The 26079-nt window shown below is 42.4% G+C and overlaps 1 protein-coding gene across 1 annotated transcript in view; it reads right to left on the reverse strand.

Annotated features, from left to right (window-relative positions):
- SLC22A3 (solute carrier family 22 member 3) overlaps positions 1 to 26079 on the reverse strand; it is a 494822-nt gene that overhangs the window by 24892 nt on the left and 443851 nt on the right. The window contains exons 6-7 of the mRNA XM_077486672.1: positions 11016 to 11113; positions 240 to 454 (exon numbers count right to left, since the gene is read on the reverse strand). Coding sequence (XP_077342798.1) covers positions 240 to 454; positions 11016 to 11113 — 313 coding nt within the window. The remainder of the gene's footprint in view (positions 1 to 239; positions 455 to 11015; positions 11114 to 26079) is intronic.

Consider the following 26079-nt stretch of genomic DNA (forward strand, 5'->3'; position numbering starts at 1 on the left):
TTGGTCATAAAACACTGGATAATTTCTCCAATAAGGATTTCACATCACCCCTTAATGAAATGTCACTTTATGTTGAATCATATGAACCAACACGATGGATGATATGAACTGGCACAATTGATATATAATGATGAATTGAATTGGTTGCTTGGCATGCATTAACAAAAGATATCACTAATATATTCACAGTAATGTATGTCCTTTAGTAAAGTTACTCATTCTTAATTTTGTGTTCATACCTGTTGGTATTGCAGCAGTTATTAGGCAAGCTATTCCCGCTCCAGCATTACTCAATGCAAACGGAAGTTTCCTCCCAATGCGATCAATGGAGACTAGAATAAGAACAGCAGCCGGTAACTCCACCACAGCAGAAATAAAAAAGTCTGTATATAGATTCCCAGATACAATTCCTAAGCGCATAACAAGACCCTGGTAGATGACTGCGCTTGTAAACCTGAAACAAAAATAACAATCACTGTTAGAAACAAGAAGAAGTGCAGATATTTATAGGATGACCAGCTAGCATTTACCCCCAAAACTTACAGTACAAAAAACCTAAATTATGTTAACATTCAACCAAAAACGTCCCAATTATATAGGGTTAGCTCCAGTGGCGGCCCGTGCATTGTGGCAATGCACGAGCGCTGCTCCCCCTGACACCTTCACCACCCTCCCTATTCTTGCTCCTGGCCCCTTTCAGGATGCTGGATACTTGAAATACTATGGTGGGGATTTTTGGCGGTGTGTATTTTAAAACATGTGATCAGAGCCAGAGGCTCTAATAAGCTTCAAAATAGGGTGAGCACGGGGCGCAGAGCACTGCGTCCTGATCCCATCCTGTTGTATAGCATAGTGAATGAATTTTCGCTATTTACACACTAACGCTCCTCCCTGCCAGTCTGCAGGCAGGTCGGTGAGACCTGTCTACCGATTGGCCAAAGCAATAGGCGATCCTATTGGATGCCTAACGCTTTGGCGGAAGAGGAGACATAGGAAGCCTGAGGAGCCAAGCAGACACAGGAGCCGCATCTTCCCGCCACTACAGAAGAGGAGAAGGAAGCCCTGTCACTCCAGGAGAGGAGAAGAGCCCCGCCACATGAGCAGTAAGTGCCGCCGGACCAGCCGCACGGGGGGGGGGGGGGGGGGAGTTAGTGAAGTGACAGCCGAGTTGGGAGACGTGCCTGACTGCATTAGATGGGCACAAGTGGCTACATTTTATGGCCACAAGTGGCTGCATATACTGTGCACAGGTGGCTGCATTTGACGGGCACAAATGGCTGCATATGATGGGCACAAGTGGCTGCATTTGATAGGCACACGTGGCTGCATATGATGGGCAAAATTGGCTGCATTTGATAGGCACACATGGCTGCATATGATGGGCACAAGTGGCTGCATTTGATGGGCACAAGTGGCTGCATATGATGGGCACAAGTGGCTGCATTTGATTGGCACAAATGGCGGCATATGATGGGCACAAATTGCGGCATATGATGGGCAAAATTGGCTGCATTTTATAGGCACAAGTGGCTGCATATGATGGGCACAAGTGGCTGCATATGATGGGCACAAGTGGCTGCATTTGATGGGCACAAGTGGCTGCATATACTGTGCACAGGTGGCTGCATTTGATGGGCACAAATGGCTGAATATGATGGGCACAAGTGGTTGCATTTGATAGGCACAAGTGGCTGCATATGATGGGCAAAATTGGCTGCATTTGATAGGGACACGTGGCTGCATATGATGGGCACAAGTGGCTGCATTTGATGGGCACAAGTGGCTGCATATGACAGACACAAATAGTTGCATATGATGGGCACAAGTGGCTGCATTTGATTGGCACAAGTGGCTGCATATGATGGGCACATGTGGCTGCATTTGATTGGCACAAATGGCGGTATATGATGGGCACAAATGGCGGCATATGATGGGCAAAATTGGCTGCATTTGATAGGCACAAGTGGCTGCATATGATGGGCACAAGTGGCTGCATTTGATAGGCACAAGTGGCTGCATATACTGGGCACAAGTGGCTGCATATGATGGGCACAAGTGGCTGCATTTGATTGGCACAAGTGGCTGCATTTGATGGGCACAATGGCTAAATTTGATGGGCCCAATGGCTGCATATGATGGGCACAAGTGGCTGCATATCATGGAGCACAGTGGCTGAATTTGATGGTCACAAGTGGCTGAATTTGATGGGCACAAGTGGCTACATATTGTGGGCACAAGTGGCTGCATTTGATGGGCACAAGTGGATGCATATGATGGATACAAGTGGCTGCATTTTATTGGTATGAGTGGCTGCATTTGATGGGCATGAGTGGCTGCATATGATGGGCACAAGTGGCTGAATTTGATGGGCACAAGTGGCTGAATTTGATGGGCACAAGTGGCTACATATTGTGGGCACAAGTGGCTGCATTTGATGAGCACAAGTGGCTGCATATGATGGACACAAGTGGCTGCATTTTATTGGCATGAGTGGCTGCATTTGATGGGCATGAGTGGCTGCATATGATGGGCACAATGGCTGAATTTGATGGGCACAAGTGGCTGCATATGATGCGGCACAGTGGCTGCATATGATGGGCACAAGTGGCTGCATTTGATGGGGACAGTGGCTGCATATGATGGGCACCATTGGCTGCATTTGATTGGCACAAGTGGCTACATATTATGGGCACAAGTGGCTGCATATACTGGATTGGCAAAATGGCATGGGCACACTAGCTGCATTTGATTGGCACAAGTGGCTACATATTATGGGCACAAGTGGCTGCATTTGATGGGCACAAGTGGCTGCATATTCTGGGCACAAGTGGCTGCATATGATGGGCACAAGTGGCTGCATTTGATTGGCACAAGTGACTACATTTGATGGGCACAATGGCTAAATTTGATGGGCACAAGTGGCTGCATATGATGGGCACAAGTGGCTGCATATGATGGAGCACAGCGGCTGCATATGAAGGACACAAGTGGTTGCATATGATGGAGCACAGAGGCTGCATATGATGGGCACGAGTGGCTACATATAATGGGCACAAGTGGCTGAATTTGATGGGCACAAGTGGCTGCATATACTGGGCACAAGTGGCTGCATATACTGGGCACAAGTGGCTGCATATGATGGCCACAGTGGCTGCATATGATGGGCATAAGTGGCTGCATATGATGGGCACAATTGGCTGCATATGATGGGCACAGTGACTGCACTTGATCGGCACAATGGCATGGGCACAGTGGCTGCATTTGATGGGCACAATGGCTGCATTTGATGGACACAGTAAGGCTGCAATTGATGGGGGTTCAGTATTTTTCAGTTTGTTTGCACCTCCCAAAAAAATTTGAGCACCAGCCGCCACTGGTTAGCTCCTGGAAGGTTTTTGAGGGCTATGCGAGTTACTTACAAAACAATTTGTTAGTTCAGCAAATCTGAGAACATTTAAAAAAATAAAAATAAAAATAGGTCAAATTTAAACACAAGCCTACTGGACAAGCAAACCTCAAATAAATCCCCCATGTTCATGTAAGATTGTAAGATTGAAAATAGAGGTCAATGAGAGCCCAAACATACAAAGCCACTATAATTTCTAATGTTCATATATAGAAGAGTAAAAAGACTGGTACACAAACTACCAACCCATAACTAGCGCTGGAAGGTCACAACAATGAAATGCTTTCTTACTACATCAATATCACCAGCTTCTCCTGAAACAGATCCCCTGTTACCCTGAAATGAGAATTGTGGCCTACATTTGTTTTCATTATAACTCTCCTTTAGCACAGGGACATTTACCCTAACATTCTACAGCAGGATAGCTTGCCAGTCTTCAGTAACTACTGTTGTACTGGACAAAAGGCTGGCCTAGCAGTACTATAGAGCTCTGGTGCCCAAACTGCGACCCTTTGGCATTTTTTGTGTGGCCTATAAGGTCCCTGCTAATCTGTTTCCCTGTTATAAAAATAAATTATAGAAGCCTGTAATATGTCTCCAGTAATTTATAGCAGCCTGTAATATGTCTCCAGTCTTAGCCCTTGTACACACGGTCGGAGATTTCGACAACCAAATCCGTCGGAGTAATGCCGACGGATTAATTCCGGAAGAGGTCCGGAAGTGATGTTACATACACACAAGGTCGGACTAAGTTGTCGGAAAATCCGATTGTACATAACGTAATGACATTATTTCATTACGACAGGACTACGTTCAGGCTAGTAGCCAATAGCTTTGGTCTAGGAATTTGATCTGAGCATGCGTGGCACTTTGTCCGTCGGAGTAGGCTACACATGATCGGAGTATGTCCGATCGGAGCATTTTGTCGGAAAATTTTACCGGCAAGTTGGAAAAGTTGATCCGTCGGATATTCCGACGGAAACAGTCCGATGGAGACCACACACAGTCGGAATATCTGACAAAATGGTCCGATAGGACACATTCCGTCGGAATCTCCGACCGTGTGTACAAGGGCTAAGACTGCCTCCTGAAGCATGTCCCCAATCTCCAACAAACCCACAGCCTTTTGACCATCTCCTGTATCATGTCTGCAATCTCTTACAATCGGCTTTATTCTGTCCACAGTCTCTGACCATCTTCTGTATTATGCCCACAGTCTTTGACTATATCCTGTTGTGTTTGCTGTCTTGAATAAAGACTATTCACTGAATTTTATGTGTAGCCCTTTCGTGATGTCAGGAGCCACACTTAAAGCCCCTGAATCAAGAAATTTGACTACCACTGCTCTAGAGAGTTTAAGCCTTTATGAAGAAATCAAAAGCCAGCAGACCTGAAAAGGAGCATTCTCTGAGATTGTTTCTCAAACCTAACAGAAAATTTTATATCAACCAGACTGCAATAAAACTACTAAAGGATGAATGCCTCTGAACACTGGGTAATATGTCTAAAATTCAGAATGACCACCTCCGGAAGGAGTAAAATAAGCAGAATCTAAGAGTTAGGCATTTGGAGTTAGGTGCCTAAAGTCTCAGATATAATGCTATTACTTCATTTCAAAAGTTTGTTTTTATTACTTTTGACAGACTGATAGCATCCATGATACATTAGGGCATCTGTCCTCTACCTGTTCTAAACAGACATGGGTTTACCCTGCAGAAAAATGAAAGCAACAATGCCCCATTCCCAACATTTACACACACGTGAACATAAGCAACTTCTTTTCAGTAACCTCCTTCTACAAACACTTTCTAAGAGACTCCTAAGCATTAACAGCTATATAGCAGTAAAACCATATTCATTGTAAATAGCTGATGAGAGATATGAAAACATCTCTCTTTGGGTCTCAAATTAAATATGTAAAATCTCCCAATTTGAATATGACAACGTAACCAGGTCTCACTAATCCAAAAAATGAATGAATGAAAAAATGAATGAATGAATGAAACACCCTGTCACCCTGGGAACGTGTTTCATTCATTTTTTGGATGGGTGATGAGGAGGGCCCTATGATCTCTCCTATTTATATATGGAGACATCATAGAACCCCCGACCCTTTAGGGTTTAGGATAGATTAAAACGTTAAATATGAGGTGGTATGAGGTAGTATTAACATTTGACCACCCCCTTTTAAGAAGTCTACCATAATTGGTGGGCGACCCATAATAAAGTATGGGATAGTAATCCCCCCCTGTGGGTTTGGGTTAACTAAGCTCCCTTGGGGATTTTTTGATATTCGTGATATATTTGGCTCACTTTAGGATATTATTTTTCCAATGGCCTTTGTTATATAAGGCTTAATTGGAATAATGTCCTGTATATGAGAATGCTCCTTTCCTTCTGATTTTATAGAGTTTTATGGAGTTTTTAGACTTAAGAAATAGTCTGAGGATCTGGTAGCCTTGTGTCCTTTGCCCATGGGGAAGAGTAAGGTCGGGGGATGATGGTGGGCCCTCCCATGTTCTGGTTGCATTTACTGGAATTGTGCGATCGGGTATGGGGGGTTTACCCGGTCCGATCTTGCTCCCCTAATGGGTAAGTAAGCAACCGGGTTGTACCATTAGATATGATCCCATTCGGAGAACGGGTCAATTCTGATTCTCTAGAGTGGTTTTTAGTTTAGTTTATTTTTAAGAATTTTTTCAATTTACAAAAAAGATTAAGTGAGTATGAACCTATTTGTGAAACGGTTCGTGTCCGATTCCTTAGAGCGTTCGTGTATTCTTTATTTACTTTCATTTAAAGATTAGGGCGAACGATCATTTTTGCCCTTCTCTAAAATGGCTGATTAGGAGCTGTAGCCAGGAGCTCGGAAGTGGGTGGTTACGTTCTGTAGCTAATGAGTATTTAAGGCGGTGGGTCAGCGCGCCGCCCGTACCCCAGGAAGAAGTCATTTTTGACGAAACGACGTAGGGTGAGCGGCGTGCTGACGTTACCGCCATTCCCCGTTGACCAGGAAGGACAGGCAGTGTTAATAGGAGAGAGCCGGCCGGCTCGTGATTGTACTTACGCTTGTACTCAACTGGAATTTGTGAGTTTGTTTTACTTTTATTTCGTTCGGATTAAAACTTTTATGCGGAATTACGCTATGGGAGCCTTTCTTTCTTGTTTTACCCAATAATTTCGGTGGAATGTGAGACGTTGTAAGAAAGAGACATAAGAGGTGGAGACGCCAGCAGAACCCATCGGAGAGACCAGGAACGATCGTTTTTTCTTCATGCTTGTACGATCTCCCTAAAAAGAGATCTTGGCAGCTGGTAAGCCTCATTGAAATAGGTGGTGGATAGAACTTTCTCTTTGGGCGCACCTGCTATACATCTGAAGGGTGTTTGTAAAGAGTCACTTCAAGGGATTAATTTCATACCTTCGTGCTTCCCTCATTTTGGACTTTTTAGACGTTTGAGATCTCCCCAGAGTGGCTCAATGATATTGAGCTCAGGAGACTGAGATGGCCACTCCAGAACCTTCACTTTATTCTGCTGTAGCCAATGACAGGTCGACTTGGCCTTGTGTTTTGGATCATTGTCATGCTGGAATGTCCAAGTACGTTCCCATGCGCAGCTTCCTGGCTGAAGAATGCAAATGTTCTTCCAGTATTTTTTGATAACACACTGCATTCATCTTACCATCAATTTTGACCAAGTTTCCTGTGCCTTTGCAGCTCACACATCCCCAGAACATCAGCGATCCATCTCCATATTTCACAGTAGGAATGGTGTACCTTTCATCATAGGCCTTGTTGACTCCTCTCCAAATGTAGCGTTTATGGTTGTGGCCAAAAAGCTCAATTTTGGTCTCATCAGTCCAAATGACTTGGTGCCAGAAGGTTTGAGGCTTGTCTCTATGCTGTTTGGTGTATTGTAAGCGGGATACTTTGTGGCATTTGCATAGTAATGGCTTTCTTCTGGCGACTTGACCCTGCAGCTCATCTTTCTTCAAGTCCCTCCTTATTGTGCATCTTGAAACAGCCATACCACATGTTTTCAGAGAGTCCTGTATTTCATCTGAAGTTATTTGTGGATTTTTCTTTGCATCCTAAACAATTTTCCAGGCAGTTGTGGCTGAAATTTTAGTTGGTCTACCTGACCGTGGTTTGGTTTTAACAAAACCCCTCATTTTCCACTTCTTGATTAAAGCTTGAAGACTGCTGATTGACATTCTCAATTCTTTGGATATCTTTTTATTTATTTATTTAAGGTACTTATATAGCACCATCAATTTATGCAGAGCTCTACATATACATTGTACATTCACATCAGTCTCTACCCTCAAAGAGCTTACAATCTAAGATCCCTAACTCAGATTCATATACTAGGGCCAATTTAGAGAGAAGCCAATTATACTACCAGCATGTCTTTGGAGTGTGGAAGAAAACCGGAGTACCCGGAGGAAACCTCACATAGGCACAGGGAGAACATGCAAACTCCAGGCAGGTAGTGTCGTGGTTGGGATTTCGAACCAGCGACCCTTTTTACTGCTAGGCGAGAGTGCTACCCACTACACCACTGTATCTTTTTATATCCTTTTCATGTTTTATACAGTCCAACCACCTTTACCCGCAGATCCTTTAACAATTATTTAGCTCATATTTAGCCCATAAATCAGAATCCAGAAACAGTGCAGCACTGGATGAAAGATGCAAGTATCTGTCAGTATTCCAGAAACTCATTGACCTTTTATACACACACACTAATTACCAGCAAACAGATCACAGGTGAGGATGGTTACCTTTAATAGCCATTCAAATCCCTTTGTGTCAACTTGTGTGCATGTTATCAGGCCAAAATCACCTGGTTATGTAAACTTTTGATCGGGGTTATTTGGCTAGTTTCTGTTGTCATTATGATTTAAAAAGAGTAAACTTTAAGTTGATTGATAATAAATGGCTTCAGCCAAACACTAACCATGATTGAAAGAAAAGTTTTTGTGTTATCATTCATATTCAGACTGAAAAGTGGCCAAGAAATCATAAATTCTGTCAGGGTGTGTAAACTTATGAGCACAACTGTATATTTTTTTAAGCAGAGGCGCTAAAGAATAAAATGGTGGTTTTTGCAAATTTTTTACATCACACATTATTTGCACAGCCATTTTCAAAACACAAACTTTTTGAATTTCAGTGAACACAAACACAATATAATGCAGAATATTTTTGGTAAAATATAAAATAGGACATTGTGTTGACTAAATAGATACCTAACAGATACCCAACATGTCACATGTAAAAATCTTTAGGGGGAACTCCACGCAAAATGTTGAACAAAAAAATGTCATGGGATCCCCCTCAAGGAGCAAACCAGGCCCTTCGGTCTGAGCCCACAGCCCGGCAAGTCAGGAAAGTGGGTGGGGACGAGCCAGCACTCCCCGAATCGTATCAGGGTGCATGCCCTCAACATGGGGGGTAGGTGCTTTGTGGCAGAGGGGCATTTCCCCTCCCGCCCCAAAGCACCTTGTCCCCATGTTGTTGAGGACAAGGGCCTCTTCCCAACAACCCTGGCGATTGGTTGTTGGGGTCTGCGGGCAGGGAGCTTATCGGAATCTGGAAGCCACATTTAACAAGGGGGCCCCCAGATCTCTCTATAACATGTTCGTTATTTTTTTTTTAAAGAACCTTTAATGTCGCTTTAACAAAAAAATGGCATCCAAGACCATTCAACCTCTGCCCTGCCTGCAGCTTTAAGAGCTTGGGGAGATGGGCATTCAATTTCTAGTTATTCATAATTTGAATTCCTTTTCCTATTCTTTGATTTACTTCATATAATTTGCTTGTCAGAACTTGCCCCCATTCACACTTAAAGTCACAAAGCCCAGTTTACTATGGCTTTACATACAGGTAAACTTACCTGCATGTAAAGTGATTATCTCCTAAACGTGCACCGTTTAGGAGATATTTGCTTATTTTGCAGACAGTGATATCACCAGTGCATGTGGCTATCACCAGCGAATGTGCCATCAATTCAGAGCATTGTGCCACATCTGTGATTCTCGTGTGCATGTGTGGAAGTGATGTCAATGCAGCTTGGCTGTTCAATTGCCTGAAGCAGCAAACCCGGAAATGAGAACTGGGTAAAGATGAAAGCCCTGCCAGCAGTGACAGCACACTGCTGGAGGGCTTCATTTTTCAGGTAAGTCTGTCATAATGTGCTAATATGCAAGCTAGTAATTTGCAGGGGGATTGAATTTCATGTGTTTTTATATGACTTTATTACCCCTTTAACTGGTTGGTTCACGCTAGTGCAATTTCAGATGTGACTTGAGTCCCACAGAATCACATTACAACAGAATTCAATGATGCCTTTGCACATCAATGCAGAGAGATTTTGGAAAAGGGTCCTGTGCTACTTTGGTGCCATTCCAACATGATTCTGGTCCAATAGAATTTGCAAACCACATCCAAGTAGTATCCAAATTGCATCACAGAATGACACTGAAAGTAGGAGCAAGATCTGATTTCAGAAGTGTGAACCTCTCTATGTGTGACTAGGGCACTGTAAATCTTGGTTTTCTGCTGCAATGTTGTAGATTCATGCATAATGAAACCCACAACTGATCTATTGGATGGTCCTCAGAATCCTGTACTGGGGAAAAGTGGATAAAAGATATGTACAGACTATATGCTGCATCCACCTTCAGGGGAGCAGATCTCAGGGGTCTCAATGCATCTATGAGGTTAATAAGCAATAGCTGACAGAAAACATGTTTATAGAACAAATTTTCTATTTGCAAATATGTGGATATCTTTAACCCTTAAACCAGTACACAACATGTACAGCACACCTGACTTAGTCTGACTAATGCCTTTTCAAAGTTACAAACTCTGCAACTTATTCAACAAGGACTAGACATGGTTGAATTATCTAAGATTCATCTCAAATTAGCTAGCCTATATTTGGGGACACCACACCAATGACAGGATCTATAAAAAAGCATAAACTTGGTCCTAGGGTGTCACTCACTTTCTGGAAAACACAGCAAGGTAACGCTTCATTGCTTTTGACTAGCTGCAGATGAGCTGAGATCCTGCAAATTTTTAGTCAACAAGGATGCAGGTAAGTGCTCTTAGCAACCCTATCAAGGTACCACCATCAACAGGAGCTTAGAACTACATTTACACTGGAGATTTAGCAGCTCAGAGTGGCCAGGTGCAGCCACTGGCCCTGTTCACTATGACAGGTTGCCAGTGGCTGCAGCTATTCCCTGCTGTCCACACAGCCAGCAATTACCTGCAGTGATCCCTGCTGGATGCACACAAAGTGCATTCAGCAGCAATCACCACTGGCTGTGTAGAGAGCCGAGAATAGCTTCAGCTGCTGGCAAGGTTGAACTGGATGGACTTGTGTCTTTTTTCAACCTGACTAACTATGTAACTATGTAACCTGCAATAGTTTATGGGGCCAGTGGCTGTACCTAGCTCCTTAGAGCCGCAGCAGGAATCTACAATTTGCACCAGCCAAAATGACCAGTCTGAGTGTACCCTTGGTGTGATATGGCCTGCCATGTCTAAGTTGCAGAAAAACACTTTTTTAAATGGATTTTGTAATCATATTCTTACCATGCATACATAAGAATTACAGTACACTTTCTCATTTGTGGAGTTCTGACCAGATCCATGCATGTAGGATTGGTAACTTCTTCATCAGATACAGTTATCTAAACAGAAACAGAGAAGATTACATTGACAACAGCTGTACCTCACTGTCAAACGTCATCTAAAAATGTTCAAACGTACTGACTCTCTCAATGGCTTTAGATTTTGACAGCAATTGCAGGAAGGTTTTCCCAAACCTGCCTTTAAATTCACGACCTTGGACTACAGGGCAAGACACAGGCAACATATTCATACACCATGGGTTAAAGGGTTAATATCTTCAAGTGACTGAACAGTGGCAAGCTTTTGGGGACATGCCACCCTGGGGCATCTCCCCTTTAAACTTACTCCACTTTGTTAGTCTTTAATTTTGTAACAAGCAATGCAAAGTAAGAAAAAGAATTTGAGGGGCTGTCTTGTACCATACTCCAAGATAAGGAATTTACAGACAAGTCAAGATTCCTCTGATCTCAATTGTACCGTACAGGACACAGACAACCTATTCATACACCATGGGACATCCCCAAGCAATGAATACAAGCATAGGCAACAACTAGGCAAATGGAACTATGTCCACGAAAGGTACTGACCCGAAGGAGGCCAACTTTAGGCCCAGAACTCTTGTGCAAATCTCATTGTGGGATTCCCTTTTGATCTCATGTTGAGCATGAACTAACTAGAAGTAAAATAAATAAATAAATAATAATAAAAAACCCCTTAATGAAATAGTTATAGGCCTCACCAGACAGACATCTTCCTTGGAAGGGCATGTGCAAGAGGCATATTGTACAGGCAGCTTCAGCTGTCCAAGCCTTTAGTCAGGGAATATTATGCATATGAATGGAGATTAGAGACATTTTGTAAATTTGTTTTATGACTTGTTCCAGGGCATTGACACAGAGAAGAGCAGAAGGCAGTCAATATTGCTATGCAAACTGTACGATCCTGAAAAACAGGGTCATGTTGGTTATTCATTGTCCTAGTCCAGTTAGCTGTAGTTTGACACACAGTAATGGCAGTAAGAGCTGGCTGCAGGGCTGGGCCTGCCAGGTTACAGTGAGCTTTTAAGAGCATCCCAAATTTTTCTGTCTACAGAATCTTAAAAAGGAGCATGCTCAATAAGTACAGTGAGATGTTAGTTTGGGCTAGCCATGGGTCTAGCCCATTTTTGTGCACCCTTTTCCCACTGGGTAGGATTTGGGAAAATAATTTTGGGTGAATAAAAATCTACTCAAGACTGACCCAGTTGTTATTTCCTGTTCATGAACAGAATGTGCAGTCTATGTTTTGCAAGTTTTGGTAGGTCTTTGTGCCTAAAGGGGCATGGTGAGATGGAGGAGAGCTGCACTATGCTTTTGCAGATACCATTAGCTTTTAACATTGGCAAACATATTGTGTGAAGCTCCCTCTTTAATATAGTGACAACGTGGGGGAGAGAATTTTTCTACAGCTTCCTCCAACATTGCCTTCATATTCTCATAATTCCTCTCTGCCTTGGTGTCCTCTAGGATCAACATATCAATGTCCGCCTCCTGTTCAGAGTAAAATAAGAGGCAGGGCATTTCTAAGCTTTGGACAAAGATGGCTGAATTAAGGCCATAATTTGTCTGAGGAATTGTGACATGGATGCAGAAAATCTAGCTTCTGTCACTTGTTGTTTACCTGAAATAGAGCTAGAATCGGATGTAGAGACAGGTGTTAGAACTGGGTCTTGCTTGATTTTAAGTGTTGCATGGGCCTTCTGTAGAGGAAATGTTTGCCTGATCTCTGCCATTGCTACAAGTGAGGGTATTTCTCATGGGATATTTATGAAGTACAGTGCGGGAGATAGGGTATGCGAGTCTTGGTTCAGGAGGACTATGGGAAAAACCAGGAGTAGGTCATCCTGCAATAAATCTTTGTGGCAGAAGAGCAGGAGGAAGCACCTGAGTACTTTATAAGAGCTCTAGGCTGAAGTGAGCAACTAGTGGTGTGGTGTGAACTAGTTTCAACATGAAAATAAGCTCTGAGCGGTTACATTTTAGCAACAAGTTTGAAAAGTTTACATTGTGAAATGGATACATTCCAAAACTGTCCCATTTTAAACAGTAGCTATCGAAAGCCTTACCTTTCTAAGATGCTGGACTGTATATTTAAAGTCCAGGCTATGCCCCTCACAGTGGGTATATCCCCGAAGGGGTCCTCTGGGACTAGGTTTCATTATGATGGACCACAGTCATGTACCTGTATAGCATCCTGCAACTAACATGTTGCACTATTTGATAAAGTGAGTTCACCACGCAGTATCCAGTGTCTGACGTAACATTACAGGCCATCCCTGCGGTGTCGAGTCTGGGTACAATTCCCAAGGTTTTATAGAGGCTGCAACTATGTCTGTGTAGGCATTAGAAGACAGCGAGGACTAGCAACAAACTGAGGACTCATGGAGTGAAATGGTAGAGATTATAAGGGAAACCGTGTTCTCAAAAGCTTACCAATGTCCAATCACCTGAAGGTACACGCCTATAAACCATAGTACATGATTAAGTTGCCTGTGTCCTTTAATGTACAATTACGATAACTCTCTGCATACATGGCTGCATAAATACATCGGTGCATATGACATGCATATAAAACCTGACAAGAGTTCTCATCTATCTCCATTCTATCCAAAACTAAAAGAAAATGTTTTGCCTTTAGTTACACTTCAGCCCAGTAAAAAATATATTGCAGAATATTGATCTTTACATATGATGGCTGCATTTTTTTTCAGCTTTTTCCCTTTACATTTCACATACCTTTCCATATTTATTGAGTAACAGCATTGTCACCTCAAGACACATAGGTGTTATGACCACAAACACGTCTACCTCTCCTCTATGATACAGGAGTAAAAATATGGATTGGGACTTTAGTGCAGCACAGGTAAATAGAACAGGATGTTTCGCGTTAAAGTGGTTGTAAAGGCTGAAGCTTTTTTTACCTTCAGTGTAAAACCTTCAGTGTGCAGCTCCCCTCTCAGTCCCCCCTCCCCCAATACTTGCCTAAGCCCTATCTCAATGCAGCGATGTGCATGGGACCCGGGTCTCTCTCTAGTGATTGGCTGAGATGCAGCAGCAGGAGCCATTGGCTACCACTGCTGTCAATCACAGCCAGCGAGGCGGGGGGGGGGGGGGCTGTGATGCTGAGCCATGCTCTTTGTGTTTTATGGACGCAGAGAGCCAACTCAGAAATGAGCATGCACAAATGCCCCCACAGTAAGCGGCTTGCTATGGGGGGAGATGGCCAGGGGGAGGGGGGCCCAGAGCACTGGCGGAGGAGCCAAGAAGAGGAGGATAGGGTTGCTCTGTGAAAAACCACTGCACAGAGCAGGTAAGTATAACATGCTTGTTATTATTTTTTTTTATAAAATGTTTTCCTTTACAATCACTTAAGGTTGATCTGCCAGAAATCTAATTATGTTTCTGTACTTGCAGGGTTACTAAAGAGCCAAAACCTAGAGAAATGTGCATGTAATGAAAATGTATACTGAATGCACATTTACTTTAGTATGGGTCCCTGTAGAATACGCATAAACACCTCTATGTATAATCAATAAAAAGCAAGACATCAAGCTTCAAACATATTTAGAATTTCAATAATGTTGATGTTCAATAAAAAGTTATAGCAAGCTATAAAACCTTTGAGATTCATGATTTAATTTAAATTTCTCTTCTAAAACATTTTAGTTGTGTGACTGGCACAGCACCAACCAGAGTAATAGAAGCCCCGCTTAAGGATCTTTCTCTGCAGATGTCAAAGAACATGGAAAGATCATGTGACCACACAACAGCACTGCAGGAATAAGGTACTTAAAGCATAAAAAATAATAAAAAAAATACAGTGGCTTGATAAATATGATTTATGTGAATGATTTATGGCAATTAACACTTCTCTGTTTAGTATCAGTTTAACCGCTTTGCAAAGAGTGCACGGCGATATACGTCGGCACAATGACACGGCTGCGCAAATGGGCGTACCTGTTCGGCTGCTCCCTGTCATCGGGAGCAGTTATCGCTGTCATGTCAGTAGTAGCTCATCCCCCCATAGTTAGAATCACTCCCTAGGACACACTTAACCCCTTGATCGCCCCCTATTGTTTAACCCCTTCCGTGCCAGTGTCATTTACACAGTAATCAATGCATTTTTATAGCACTGATCGCTGTATAAATGACAATGGTCTTAAAATAGTGTCAAAAGTGTCAGAGGTGTCTGCTATAATGTCGCAGTCATAATAAAAAAATTGCAGATCCCCACCCTTACTAATATAAAAAATGAATAATAAAAATGCCATAAATCTATCCCCTATTTTGTAGATGCTATAACGTTTCAGCAAACCAATCAATATATGCTTAATGCTATTTTTTACCAAAAATATGTAGAAGAATACATATCAGCCTAAACTGAGAAAGAATTTATATATATATATATATATATATATATATATATATATATATATATATATATATATATATATATTTTTTGGGGGGGGGGATATTGACTATAGCTAAAAGTAAAAAATTATTGCATATGGCGCAAAAAATAAAAACCACAGTGGTGATCAAATACCAGCAAAAGAAAGCTCTATTTGTGGGAAAAAAAGGACGTCAATTTTGTTTGGGTGCAATGTCGCACGACCGCGCAATTGTCAGTTAAATCGACGCAGTGTCGTATTGCAAAAAGTGCTCTGGTCAGGAAGTGGGTACATTCTTCTGGGGCTGAAGTGGTTAACTGTATGTAACCTTCAGCTGTATACAGTATACAGCACTGTGTTCTGCTGAATTTCTCCTCCTGGAACAAAAGAGTTGGGCTAAGCACTGCGCTGTATTCTATGAATGAATATAAAGCTCCCTTTGATTGGCCAAGGCAGAGAGGTGGGCGGATTATGCCACAAATGCCACCTTAGCCATTCAGAGGAAGCTTTGTACTCATTTATAGAATACAAGGCTCCCTGTGAATGACTAAGCAGTGCTCAGCCTGATTATTTTGTGTAGCTAAATCCTGGTACACACTAATAGTTAAAAAAACAGAAACTGACAGCTCTGGCCAGGGTCACTGTACTAACAGTTTGATTTTATTACAGTGATCTCCCCTGCTTAGCTGTTGTGTTCTGACAGGGTGACAGCCCCCCACCAGAACACACTGGTCAGCGCTCTCAGCCATTGGCTGAGAATGATGATTGGGAGCCGGTCAGCTGCTGGCTTTCCAGCAAGCTAGTCTGACAGAAACAGGGCAAACATGGAGTTAGGCTTTAAGCTGGAGTGTCTAGTCTAAATTCAGTGTTTGCAGGAGTTTATGTCAGTGATGGGCTGGGGGAAATAATATTTTGGGTGACCTTGAAGGGTACTCTTCTGAGAGTGTGGGTTGAGTCCAGTCTTTGTCTGGAGATGTCAGTCGAGAGGCCTGCCTTCCCGGGTTTTTTCTTAAAGGGGGCGTTACAACAGAGAAAGGTCTTTGCCTAGGGTATAAATATGGGCCTAAGGGATCTAAGCTGACTTATGTTAAGGCCTGGAGAATTGGGAAGATGGCTGTCTGTTGAAACATCCTCAGGGGAGCTTGATATGCAAGCTTAAGGGAAGCTGCTGCTGGAAGACATGACATTAAGATCAACTTACACAGCTAACGTATCTGATTTGCCATTTGGGGCATAAAAACCAGTTCCTTTTGGGAGGCTGCTACTGCAGTATCTAGGGCCACCAGTTAGAGGTGCTTAAAGCCGGGTTCCACCCTAAAGTGGAACTTCCGCTCATCTGAACCCTCCCCCCCTCCGGTATCACAGTTGGCACCTTTCAGGGGGGAGGGGGGTGCAGATACCTAAGACAGGTATTTGCACCCACTTCCGGGCATAAACTTCCACGTGAGTCTATGCTGTTTCCTGTCTCGGCACCCTGTCTGCAGGGACACACACGGGTCCCAGAGACAGCGAGGGCCATTCCCATTGCTCTGCGCGACTCACGCATGCGCAGTAGGGAACCGGGAAGTGAAGCCGCAATGCTTCACTTCCTGATTCCCACACCGAGAATGGTGGCGGCAGCAGCCAAGTGATCGATCGGTCTCGGCTGCCGACATCGCTGGACCCTGGGACAGGTGAGTGTCCATTTATTAAAAGTCAGTAGCTGTAGTATTTATAGCTGCTGGCTTTTAATATTTTTTTTGTAGGTGGAATCCCTCTTTAATAAACTTGGTGTCAGCGGGAGGCTGCTACTGAAATTTCTAGGGCCACCAAATAATTTTTCGGAAACATTTGTAATTGGGAGGCTGCCATTAAACATTATAGACATCACTAACAGATTAATTGGAGAATGAGAGTAGCTCAGAGAACATGAAACTAGAGAAATTAGAGCCACAAAACATTTTGTTTCTGACAAAAAAAGGCCAGATATATTTGTGCTGCAGTTTGAGTCAGTTGAGCCAATACACTTTGTAAAAGAATATTGGATGGTCTTGAAGTCTGTCAGCCACCACTCAGTGGGTAACTAGTAGGGAGAGCCTATTAAACCTCCTTTGAGAGTAGATGAGATTATAATTGTGTAAATTAAATTTTAAGCTATTAAGCTCAGCAGAACAGTATTTTTAAAACCATGGAAACCATGGGAAAAGCAGAGGTGTACCCTAAAAATGCAGCTGTTGTCCTGACCATAATAAAGAAAATATATGCCAGACCACTACACATTATATCAAATATATATATAAAAAATATATATATTTGATATATATATATCAAATATATCTATAAATGATATCACATATATCAAAACAGGTCAAACCCCAATGGTTTGCATACTACAGTGAATTGTAGCAACTGTTCCGATTTTACAGGTCAGGTCAGATCAGTGAAAGATGACTTCTGCATTACCCATATAATAATGACCAAGTGTTTTTGGCAACAACACCAAGGGTTCAGTTTTACATAGCTGCATAGTCAATCTGGCTGAAAAAAGATACAAGTCCATCCAGTCCAACCAATAAAAGGGGGGAAAAAAATCATACAATCTTATATACACAATCCTATACCCACAGTTGATCCAGAGGAAAGCAAAAAAAACAAAAAACTCAGCAAAGCATGACCCACTTTGCTCCAGTGGGAGAAAAAATTCCTTCCTGAGCCAGATATTGCCTGGATCAACTTTACCAATAAATGTTAGTCTCCAGTTTTATTATGCACATTTAGGAAGAATTTTTTAAAGCAATCTACTGAGCTGGCCAGAACCAGCCCTTGAGAGAGTCTATTCCACATTTTCACAGCTCTTACTGTGAAGAAACCTTTCCGTATTTACATCTCTTTTCCTTCCTACATAAAGAGTGCCCCCTTGTCCTCTGATGACCTTAAAGCGAATAAACATTTAGTGTAGGGAAATGGAAGGGAACCTCTACACTGTATATTAGCACATTTTTGGTTGTACTAGAATATATTTTTAGTCAAATGTTTGTCTTTAAATTTAGTTGATGCATGGCAGGTTAATGCGATGAGAAATGTAAAAAACAGTAATAGCTGACAAGATAACTTTTTTCTCTATAGGAAAGACAGATTTTAGCTTTAATCCTTCCTTGGCAAAAGACATGAAGCCCCTACATTATAGATCTTGAAATTCTGCCAAGATAGAGCGATTTGCAACATCTGTCCCTTGGTCTTTGGCTACATAAGGTAGAAGAACAGATCTTGTGCTGACACACTTGCACAAACCAGAGGTTTACTCCAAAACTTTATGGAACATGCTCAAATACTCTGACAAGCAGAAGTCGCGAGTCCCACGAATGGTTAACTATATGATTGCCTAAATAAATAAATATATATATTTATACATTTTCTTATCATTATTTATTTTTTCTCTTCTTCTCTGTCCTGCTTTTCCCTATTTTCTACCCCCCCATCACCTTTTCCTCTTCTGTGTGTGTTTTCTATTCTTTACCTCCTACTCTTTACTTGGTTGGCTTGGAGATTAGTAAAAATGTTCAGCGGTTTCCCACATCACCTGTTGGATTTCGGAGGTCTTTCTTCAACTGTTAGTCCTTGAACTCCAGATCTTTGTGATGACCTAGTGTTACCACATCTAGCCACTTACAGACCGGACCATTTTGCTGGTCAAAGACCAGACAACTTTTTGTGATTAGGCACTGTGACGCTTTAACTGACAATTGCGCGGTCGTGCAACGTGGCTCCCAAACAAATATGACGTCCTTTTTTCCCCACAAATAGAGCTTTCTTTTGGTGGTATTTGATCACCCCTGCGGTTTTTATTTTTTGCGCTATAAACAAAACTAGAGCGACAATTTTGAAAAAAACGCATTATTTTTTACTTTTTGTCATAACAAATATCCCCCAAAAATATATAAAAAAAACATTCTACCGCTTTTCCTCCTTGGTTGAATCAACCTAATTAAAAAGAAAGTTGTGCCCAAATTGACCTATTTTGCATTTCTCTAAACTGAATCCACAATCTATTTTAACCAGCCCTCCCAGCTGTTTACCTCCTTGGTGCAGGGTACCCAAATACTGCATTACCAAACTTTCTACTCTGATTAGTCCAGCTCTACATGGGGGACTGGATATGACAGATCTTTACAAATATTTTTTTGCCAGCCAACTGCTGTCAACTCATTGGCGACTCCAGCCAGACATTTATGTCTCCTCTGTTAGAAGCTGCAATTTTACACTCTCAGAAGGCACTTTTTTTGCATCGTGATTTGAAAGCTCTGTACCTTTTAGCCCCTCTGAGAACTATTAAGTCCTGGAGAACATGCCTTTGTTGGGAATCACTGACTTTGGGCACTATCTCTCTACATGTTCCTCTAGGGAACAATCCATGCCACACTTAACGATTCCTTACCAACACTACTGGTCTAAATTTAAAATGAAAGCTATTATGTGTAGTGTACAAAACCACACTTTAATTCCTTTTGATGTTCTTCATGCTAGGTAAAACCTTCCCTCTTAATATCTGTTCAGATAACTGCAGACTGCACACTCCTTCCTTAGATTCTGAAGAAGCTTGCCAGAAAACTGTGCAAGAGAATCATGTCAACCTAGGGATGCACCACTTCACATGTAGCCTTTAAGAACCTTACATGAATTACATTGAAAATTATTTTAGAGAGACCTCTAATAAGAATAAGGTTTGGAAGACCCATGCCATATATAAAGATTTGCAAATGTAGATTGCACCAGGGATAGCATGTGCATGGGAGGTGAAACCAGACCATACAAGAATTATAGAAAAGTACAACATTTATTGAAAAGACATATAAAAGAACATGAGATATACAAAACTGTACATATGCTTATAAAACAATAATGACTGACACAAATAATAAACAGCAACAATTAGCTGATATACACATGAGGTCTAGACCTGTGGTTGACCAGAATGTGTTGACAGTATGCCCGACATGTTTCGGAAAAATATGGTGTTTATTTCCTTCTTCAGGGGCTGAGCTGAGGCAAGCTGTTAATTCTATTAACAAAAGAAAAACAGAATAATAATACAAAATTCATGATAAGAAGATATAATAGTATATATGGAGGGTAACAATGGCCATTTATTAACTGTTTTCCAAAAATGGCGAAACATTAATAGATGCAGAGAAGACTCACATAATTGGTGTTTTTTGTTCACACAGCAAGATAAATTGACAAGAAAGCAAGGCCAAGATCTTCATATTCCACTCCATCACATATTCTCAAGACACAAAAGAGTATTGTATATAAAGGTCACAGAGCGCCTACCACACTTCGGTATCTTATAAATCCAAACAAGACCGTGAACATAAATAAAGCAACCGTGTAAAGCACTCACCTCACATGAATGCCTGCAAGGATTGAGCCAAAAGGTCTGGACATGTAAATCTAATATAAGATAAAAGAATATATTGCAATAGGTATTTTGCAAAGGATTCCAATAAGCATGCCAATATATGACAAAAGTTTGTTATACCTCTTGAGGACCAACCTCCACATTGATAAGTGGGAGTCCATCAAAGAGAAAAGTGCTTAAAACATCCAGGAATAATAACACCAGCGCTGCTCACCTTTCCAATTCCCCAATGTCTTGTATTACAGGGATGTAAAGCATGTGTGCCGTTCAAGTTGTGCAACAGAAATGACTAATAAAGGAAGTCAAGGGGAGTGGTCAGGCTTGGACATGTGAATACCATCCAATGCATGAGCATGGTGTTTGACAGGTGATCGTCAGGGCTATCAATTTAATAGACCCAGGTGATACACTTGTATGTCCATTGAGTGAGACATGACATCTCACAGGCAATCCCCTGGCTCGTGCGGCATCCAACGTCACCGCGTCATAGGACGCAGTAACATCAGACGTCGACAGAGCCGTCGACACATACAGTGGGCGGCGACCAGATGGAGAAACGCCGTGTGCGCATTTGCCACAATGAAGGGGCCTGCACAAACCAAGGAGCAGCCCACAACTAGGGAAGGCCCCTTGGTGCATTAAACACCGGGGGCCCCCAGTGCCGGGGAGCCTCAATGTAACAGGGGGCGGGCATTGCGGTGCTGCCATATCAGACAAAAAATACATAAATAATAAAGTGGTGGCATATAGGAAACGAACTGAAAAATAAAATTTTGACAACAAGGTTAGAATTTATGGGATAGACATTTTAGGAGATTTATCAAAGCACACAAAATTGATCCAAAGAAGAAAACATGATATATATTATTTACAGTTATCAAAGAAATAGGGAGACAGAGCCCACAATCTACAGATAGAACATGAAAGACGCAGAAAGATCTCACAAATCCCTATCAAAATCTCCAGATGAAAAAAACTGGTAAAAAAGGTTTTAAATTGAAGGTCTCATTAAGGCCTTGTGGAAAAGCATTCAAAGTCAATATCCATCTCAGCTCTCATTGGAGGAAAACCTTATTCAGGTCCCCTCCCCTGGAGCTGGGATGGACACGATCCAAGACAAGGATAGATATTTTTGGAAACACACCACTATGAGCCTTTTCTACATGTCTCCCTAAGAGAGAATCAGGGTCACTAGATTTCATGGCCCTGATGTGACAATAAATCTATTGTCACAGTTTTTGAATTGTTACTCCCATAATTTGGCAAATGGAAAAATGTCGAGGGGTGAAAAGATGACCATTAGGTAAACGTATGTTCTTCCTGTGGTCCATGTACTTACAATAGTTACATGAGCCACAGGAATATGTTCCAGTGAGCTTACAGGAGTCACCACGAATGGAGCTCCGAAACTCACTCTGGACTATCAAGTCTCCTACAGAGGTGCCGGACAGGGACAAGGGAGATACAGAAGAGATGCCCAGGGTTCAGTGCAGTCATGGGCAGGAGAGGGTGCGTGGTGGGCTGCACCATCTATGGTCTCCATTTTTTCCCTGACCAGTTGTTGATGTTCCTAGTGCATAATCTCCCTTGTAAGCGACTGTAGTATAGTATAGTATGCTGGGAGGTATTACAGTCGGATAGGGGTTTCAGCTTAATATTGCAACAAAGGTAAGACATGATGGAGCTTTTAAGGAGGGGAAAAAGATGAGGGCAGTGGAGGGAGGGGGTTGTATGCATAGGGAAGAGCTACTATTTGATGCCATTTGGTAGGTATGCAAGTATGGCGGGCATGGTTGAGTTCCTGCACCTATTCTCTGAAAAAAAAGCCCTGCCCATCGGTATGCAATTCGAGGCATTGGTGGTACCAAAGGTCCCACAGTGGGGTCAGATGTGAGAAAGTGGCAGTATTTGTCATTAATGTCCTTCACTCTAAGGTGATCATTAGTGTTTGTAGTTATGATTCTAGAAACTTGAGTTTGAAGAAGTCTGGCTTTCTTGGAAAAAAGGAAGGCCATATCTCGTTCTTTTTTCTACATGGTTAAATGCCTGTTTAAGACATTTATGGCTATACCCTTGGTCTAACAGTCATCTTTTTAGGCTATTAGCCTCCCTTTATAGTCCCTTTTATAGTCCAAATAGCTGGAACAATTCCTTTTGATTGTATTGACTGTAGGGTATGGATTTAACAAGGGATTGGGGGTGTGAGCTGGATGAATGCAAAATGATATTGCCAGCAGTGAGCTTTCTAAATAATTTGCTAGATAACATATTATTAACATATTTGTATATTTCAACATCCAAAAATGTTATTTTAGAAAAATGAAAAAAGACATAGTGAACTTAAGATTAAATTCATTTTTATTGAGGGCTGACAAGAAGACCACCAACATCTGTCCGAGTCCATACCATACAATGAAGATGTCATCTATGTACCTGTGCCACATGACAATGTGTCACAGGCACATAGAGAGACCCTCATCTTCAAATATGGAGTGTTTCCATTCCTCCAGGTACAGATTGGTGTAGGCAGGGGCACAACAAGGCAACATGGAAGGTTGGAAATCATAGTTCGCCATAAATGGGGACAATCGGAAAGCAGAATTCAAGGCACTATTGTGAGCAAACTCTGCCCACAGTAAGAGGTCTGACCAGTTGTTATAGCAACGTACGAACTGCTCCAATGGCATCTCCCGGGCAAAAATGGAAGCCAGTTACATAGAAGTGGGCAACTTCTTAAGTGGAATACAATGAGACTTTTTCAAGAACCGGTAAACCACTATACAGATAACTGTGTTGCCCTGGGATTTTAGTAGCTCCACAATTAAATCCACAGACAGGTGGGTCCAGGGCCTCTCTCCATTGTGTATGGGTTGTAGGAGACCCACTGGAAGGTGTCGTGGAGTCTTACTCTGAGCACACACGGAACAGGCAGCTACAAAGGTGGTTACATCAGCACGTAGACTAGGCCACCAGAATTGTTTGTAAATGGCCCAAAAGAGTTGATTCTTCGCAGGGTGGCCACTAGCCTTGGAAGAATGGTAAGTCTGGAGTGCCAAGACTCTCTGGGACAAAGCAGCAGTCATAAGGTTTCTCAGGAGGAGCATGGACCTGAGCAGCAAGAATTTTGTCACCCAAAGGAGAAGTGAGACTGGTGCAAACCGTAGCCAGAATAGGACGAATCACAGAAACAGGAACCTATTCCATCTTAGAAGTGGAAGAAAATTGTTGTGACAAAGCGTCAGCCCTTAAATTCTTAGTACCCGGTAAGAATGAGACAATGTAATTGAAACTTGACAAGAAAAGAGTCCATCGCGCCCTTCTGGGAGAGAGGCGTTTAGCCTCAGACAAGAATGTGAGATTCTTATGGTCAGTAAGAATGAGTACTGGCACAGTGGTACCTTCGAGGAGATGTCTCCATTCTTTCAGGGCTAAAATGATGGCTAAAAGCTATCTGTCACCAATCTTGTAATTGCACTCCGCAGGTGACAATTTCTTGGAAAAGTAGCCACAAGGATGCATAGCGCTCTCAGATGTAGGACGCTGAGACAGAAGCAAAAGCAGCCTTGAAACTCTCAAAGGCCTTAATGGACTCTGGAGACCAACTCTGTGGGTTACCATCCTTTCTGGTCATATAAGTCAGGGACTTGACCAGAGACGAGAAGTTATGAATAAACTTCCTATAATAGTTGGTAAAACCAAGAAAATGCTGCAGAGGACATAAACCCATGGGTCGGGGCCACTGTAGGACTGCTGAAAGTTTCTCTGGGTTCATCGAAAAACCAGCAGTGGAAATGACATATAACCGAGGAATTTAACCTGTTCACAATGGAATTCGCACTTCTCCAATTTACAATAGAGATTGTTCTCTCTTAGTTTATGAAACTCAAGACAGAAATCTGTGTGGTGGCTCTCCAGGGACTTGGAAAATATGAGGATATTGTTGAGATAAACCACCACACATAACTGCAACAAATCTCGGAGGACATAATAAATTCCCAGAAAACTGCCAGGGTGTTACAAAGGCCAAAAGGCATTATGAGGTACCCATAATGGCCTGTTCTGGTATTAAACACAGTTTTCCACTTGTCGTCCTCCTTAATCCTCACGAGATTGTATGCCCCTCTGAAATCAAGCTTCATGAAAACTGTTGCTCCCCTGAGGCGGTCAAATAACTCCATAATCATAATCAGATAGTCGTGAAACGATCAATACAAGGTCTCATTTCACCACACTTCTTCTTCACAAAGAAGAAACCAGCACCAGCAGGAGACAAGTATTTGCTGATGAAACCTTGAGAAAGTGCGTCTGCAACATATATCTCCATGGCCTTATCCTCCAAGACAGACAAAGGGTAAACAAGGCCATGAAGGGGGTATGGCACCAGGTTGAAGGTCAGTTGCGCAATCATACGACCGGTGTGGAGGCAAACTACTGGCTTGGCCTTTGTCAAAGATATCGCTAAAATAGCGGTACTCCTCCAGCAGGGAGGAGAGTGAAGGGGTGCACAGGACCTAGGCTACCTTCTGGAAGCATGTTTTACTGCATTGTGTCAACCAGGAGAGAACCTCAGCAAGGAGCCAATCAAAAGAGGGGTTGTGCCTCTGTAACCAAGGATAAAAAATAACCAGCAGAAACTTAGGTGAGGCAATAATTTGGAATTGGATTATCTCATGGTGAAGAGCTCCTACTGCCATGGCCATGCCATAACCCATATATCCATCTCTTCAGTGGGCGGTCCGGATTACGATAATGGCGGTCTATGCGGCGGATTTGCCTTGAGATCACTGTTATCCATGGCTGGAGAGGGCCCCCCACTGTCACGTACCAGATAAGACCAGAACCGTGTGGACTGCAACAGAGGAAACCCAAACGTGTATAAGTGAAATATGAAGATTTAATATAAATACAACCATACAGTGCAATAAACCAACCAACAGACAGAGACCCCCAAATAACAACAGACAGATACATACAATCAATGGGAAATACCAGGATCATAAACGATAGCGAGGTCAGGGTCATGCACAGAGGATCAGTAGATAAACAAAGGGCAGTTCCAGAATCAGAGACACAAGCCAGGCAAAGGTCATACACGGGGAGATCAGCAGATGGGATAAGGAACACAGGACAGGGAGAGGATGGATGGATCAGACTGCAGGGCAGGGATGACGGTAACAGGTGGGACAGGATAGAGACCA

Source organism: Lithobates pipiens, unplaced genomic scaffold, assembly GCF_037356315.1.
Source record: "Lithobates pipiens isolate NorthernLeopardFrog02 unplaced genomic scaffold, aLitPip1_a1.2 Scaffold_18, whole genome shotgun sequence".
Taxonomy (NCBI): domain Eukaryota; kingdom Metazoa; phylum Chordata; class Amphibia; order Anura; family Ranidae; genus Lithobates; species Lithobates pipiens.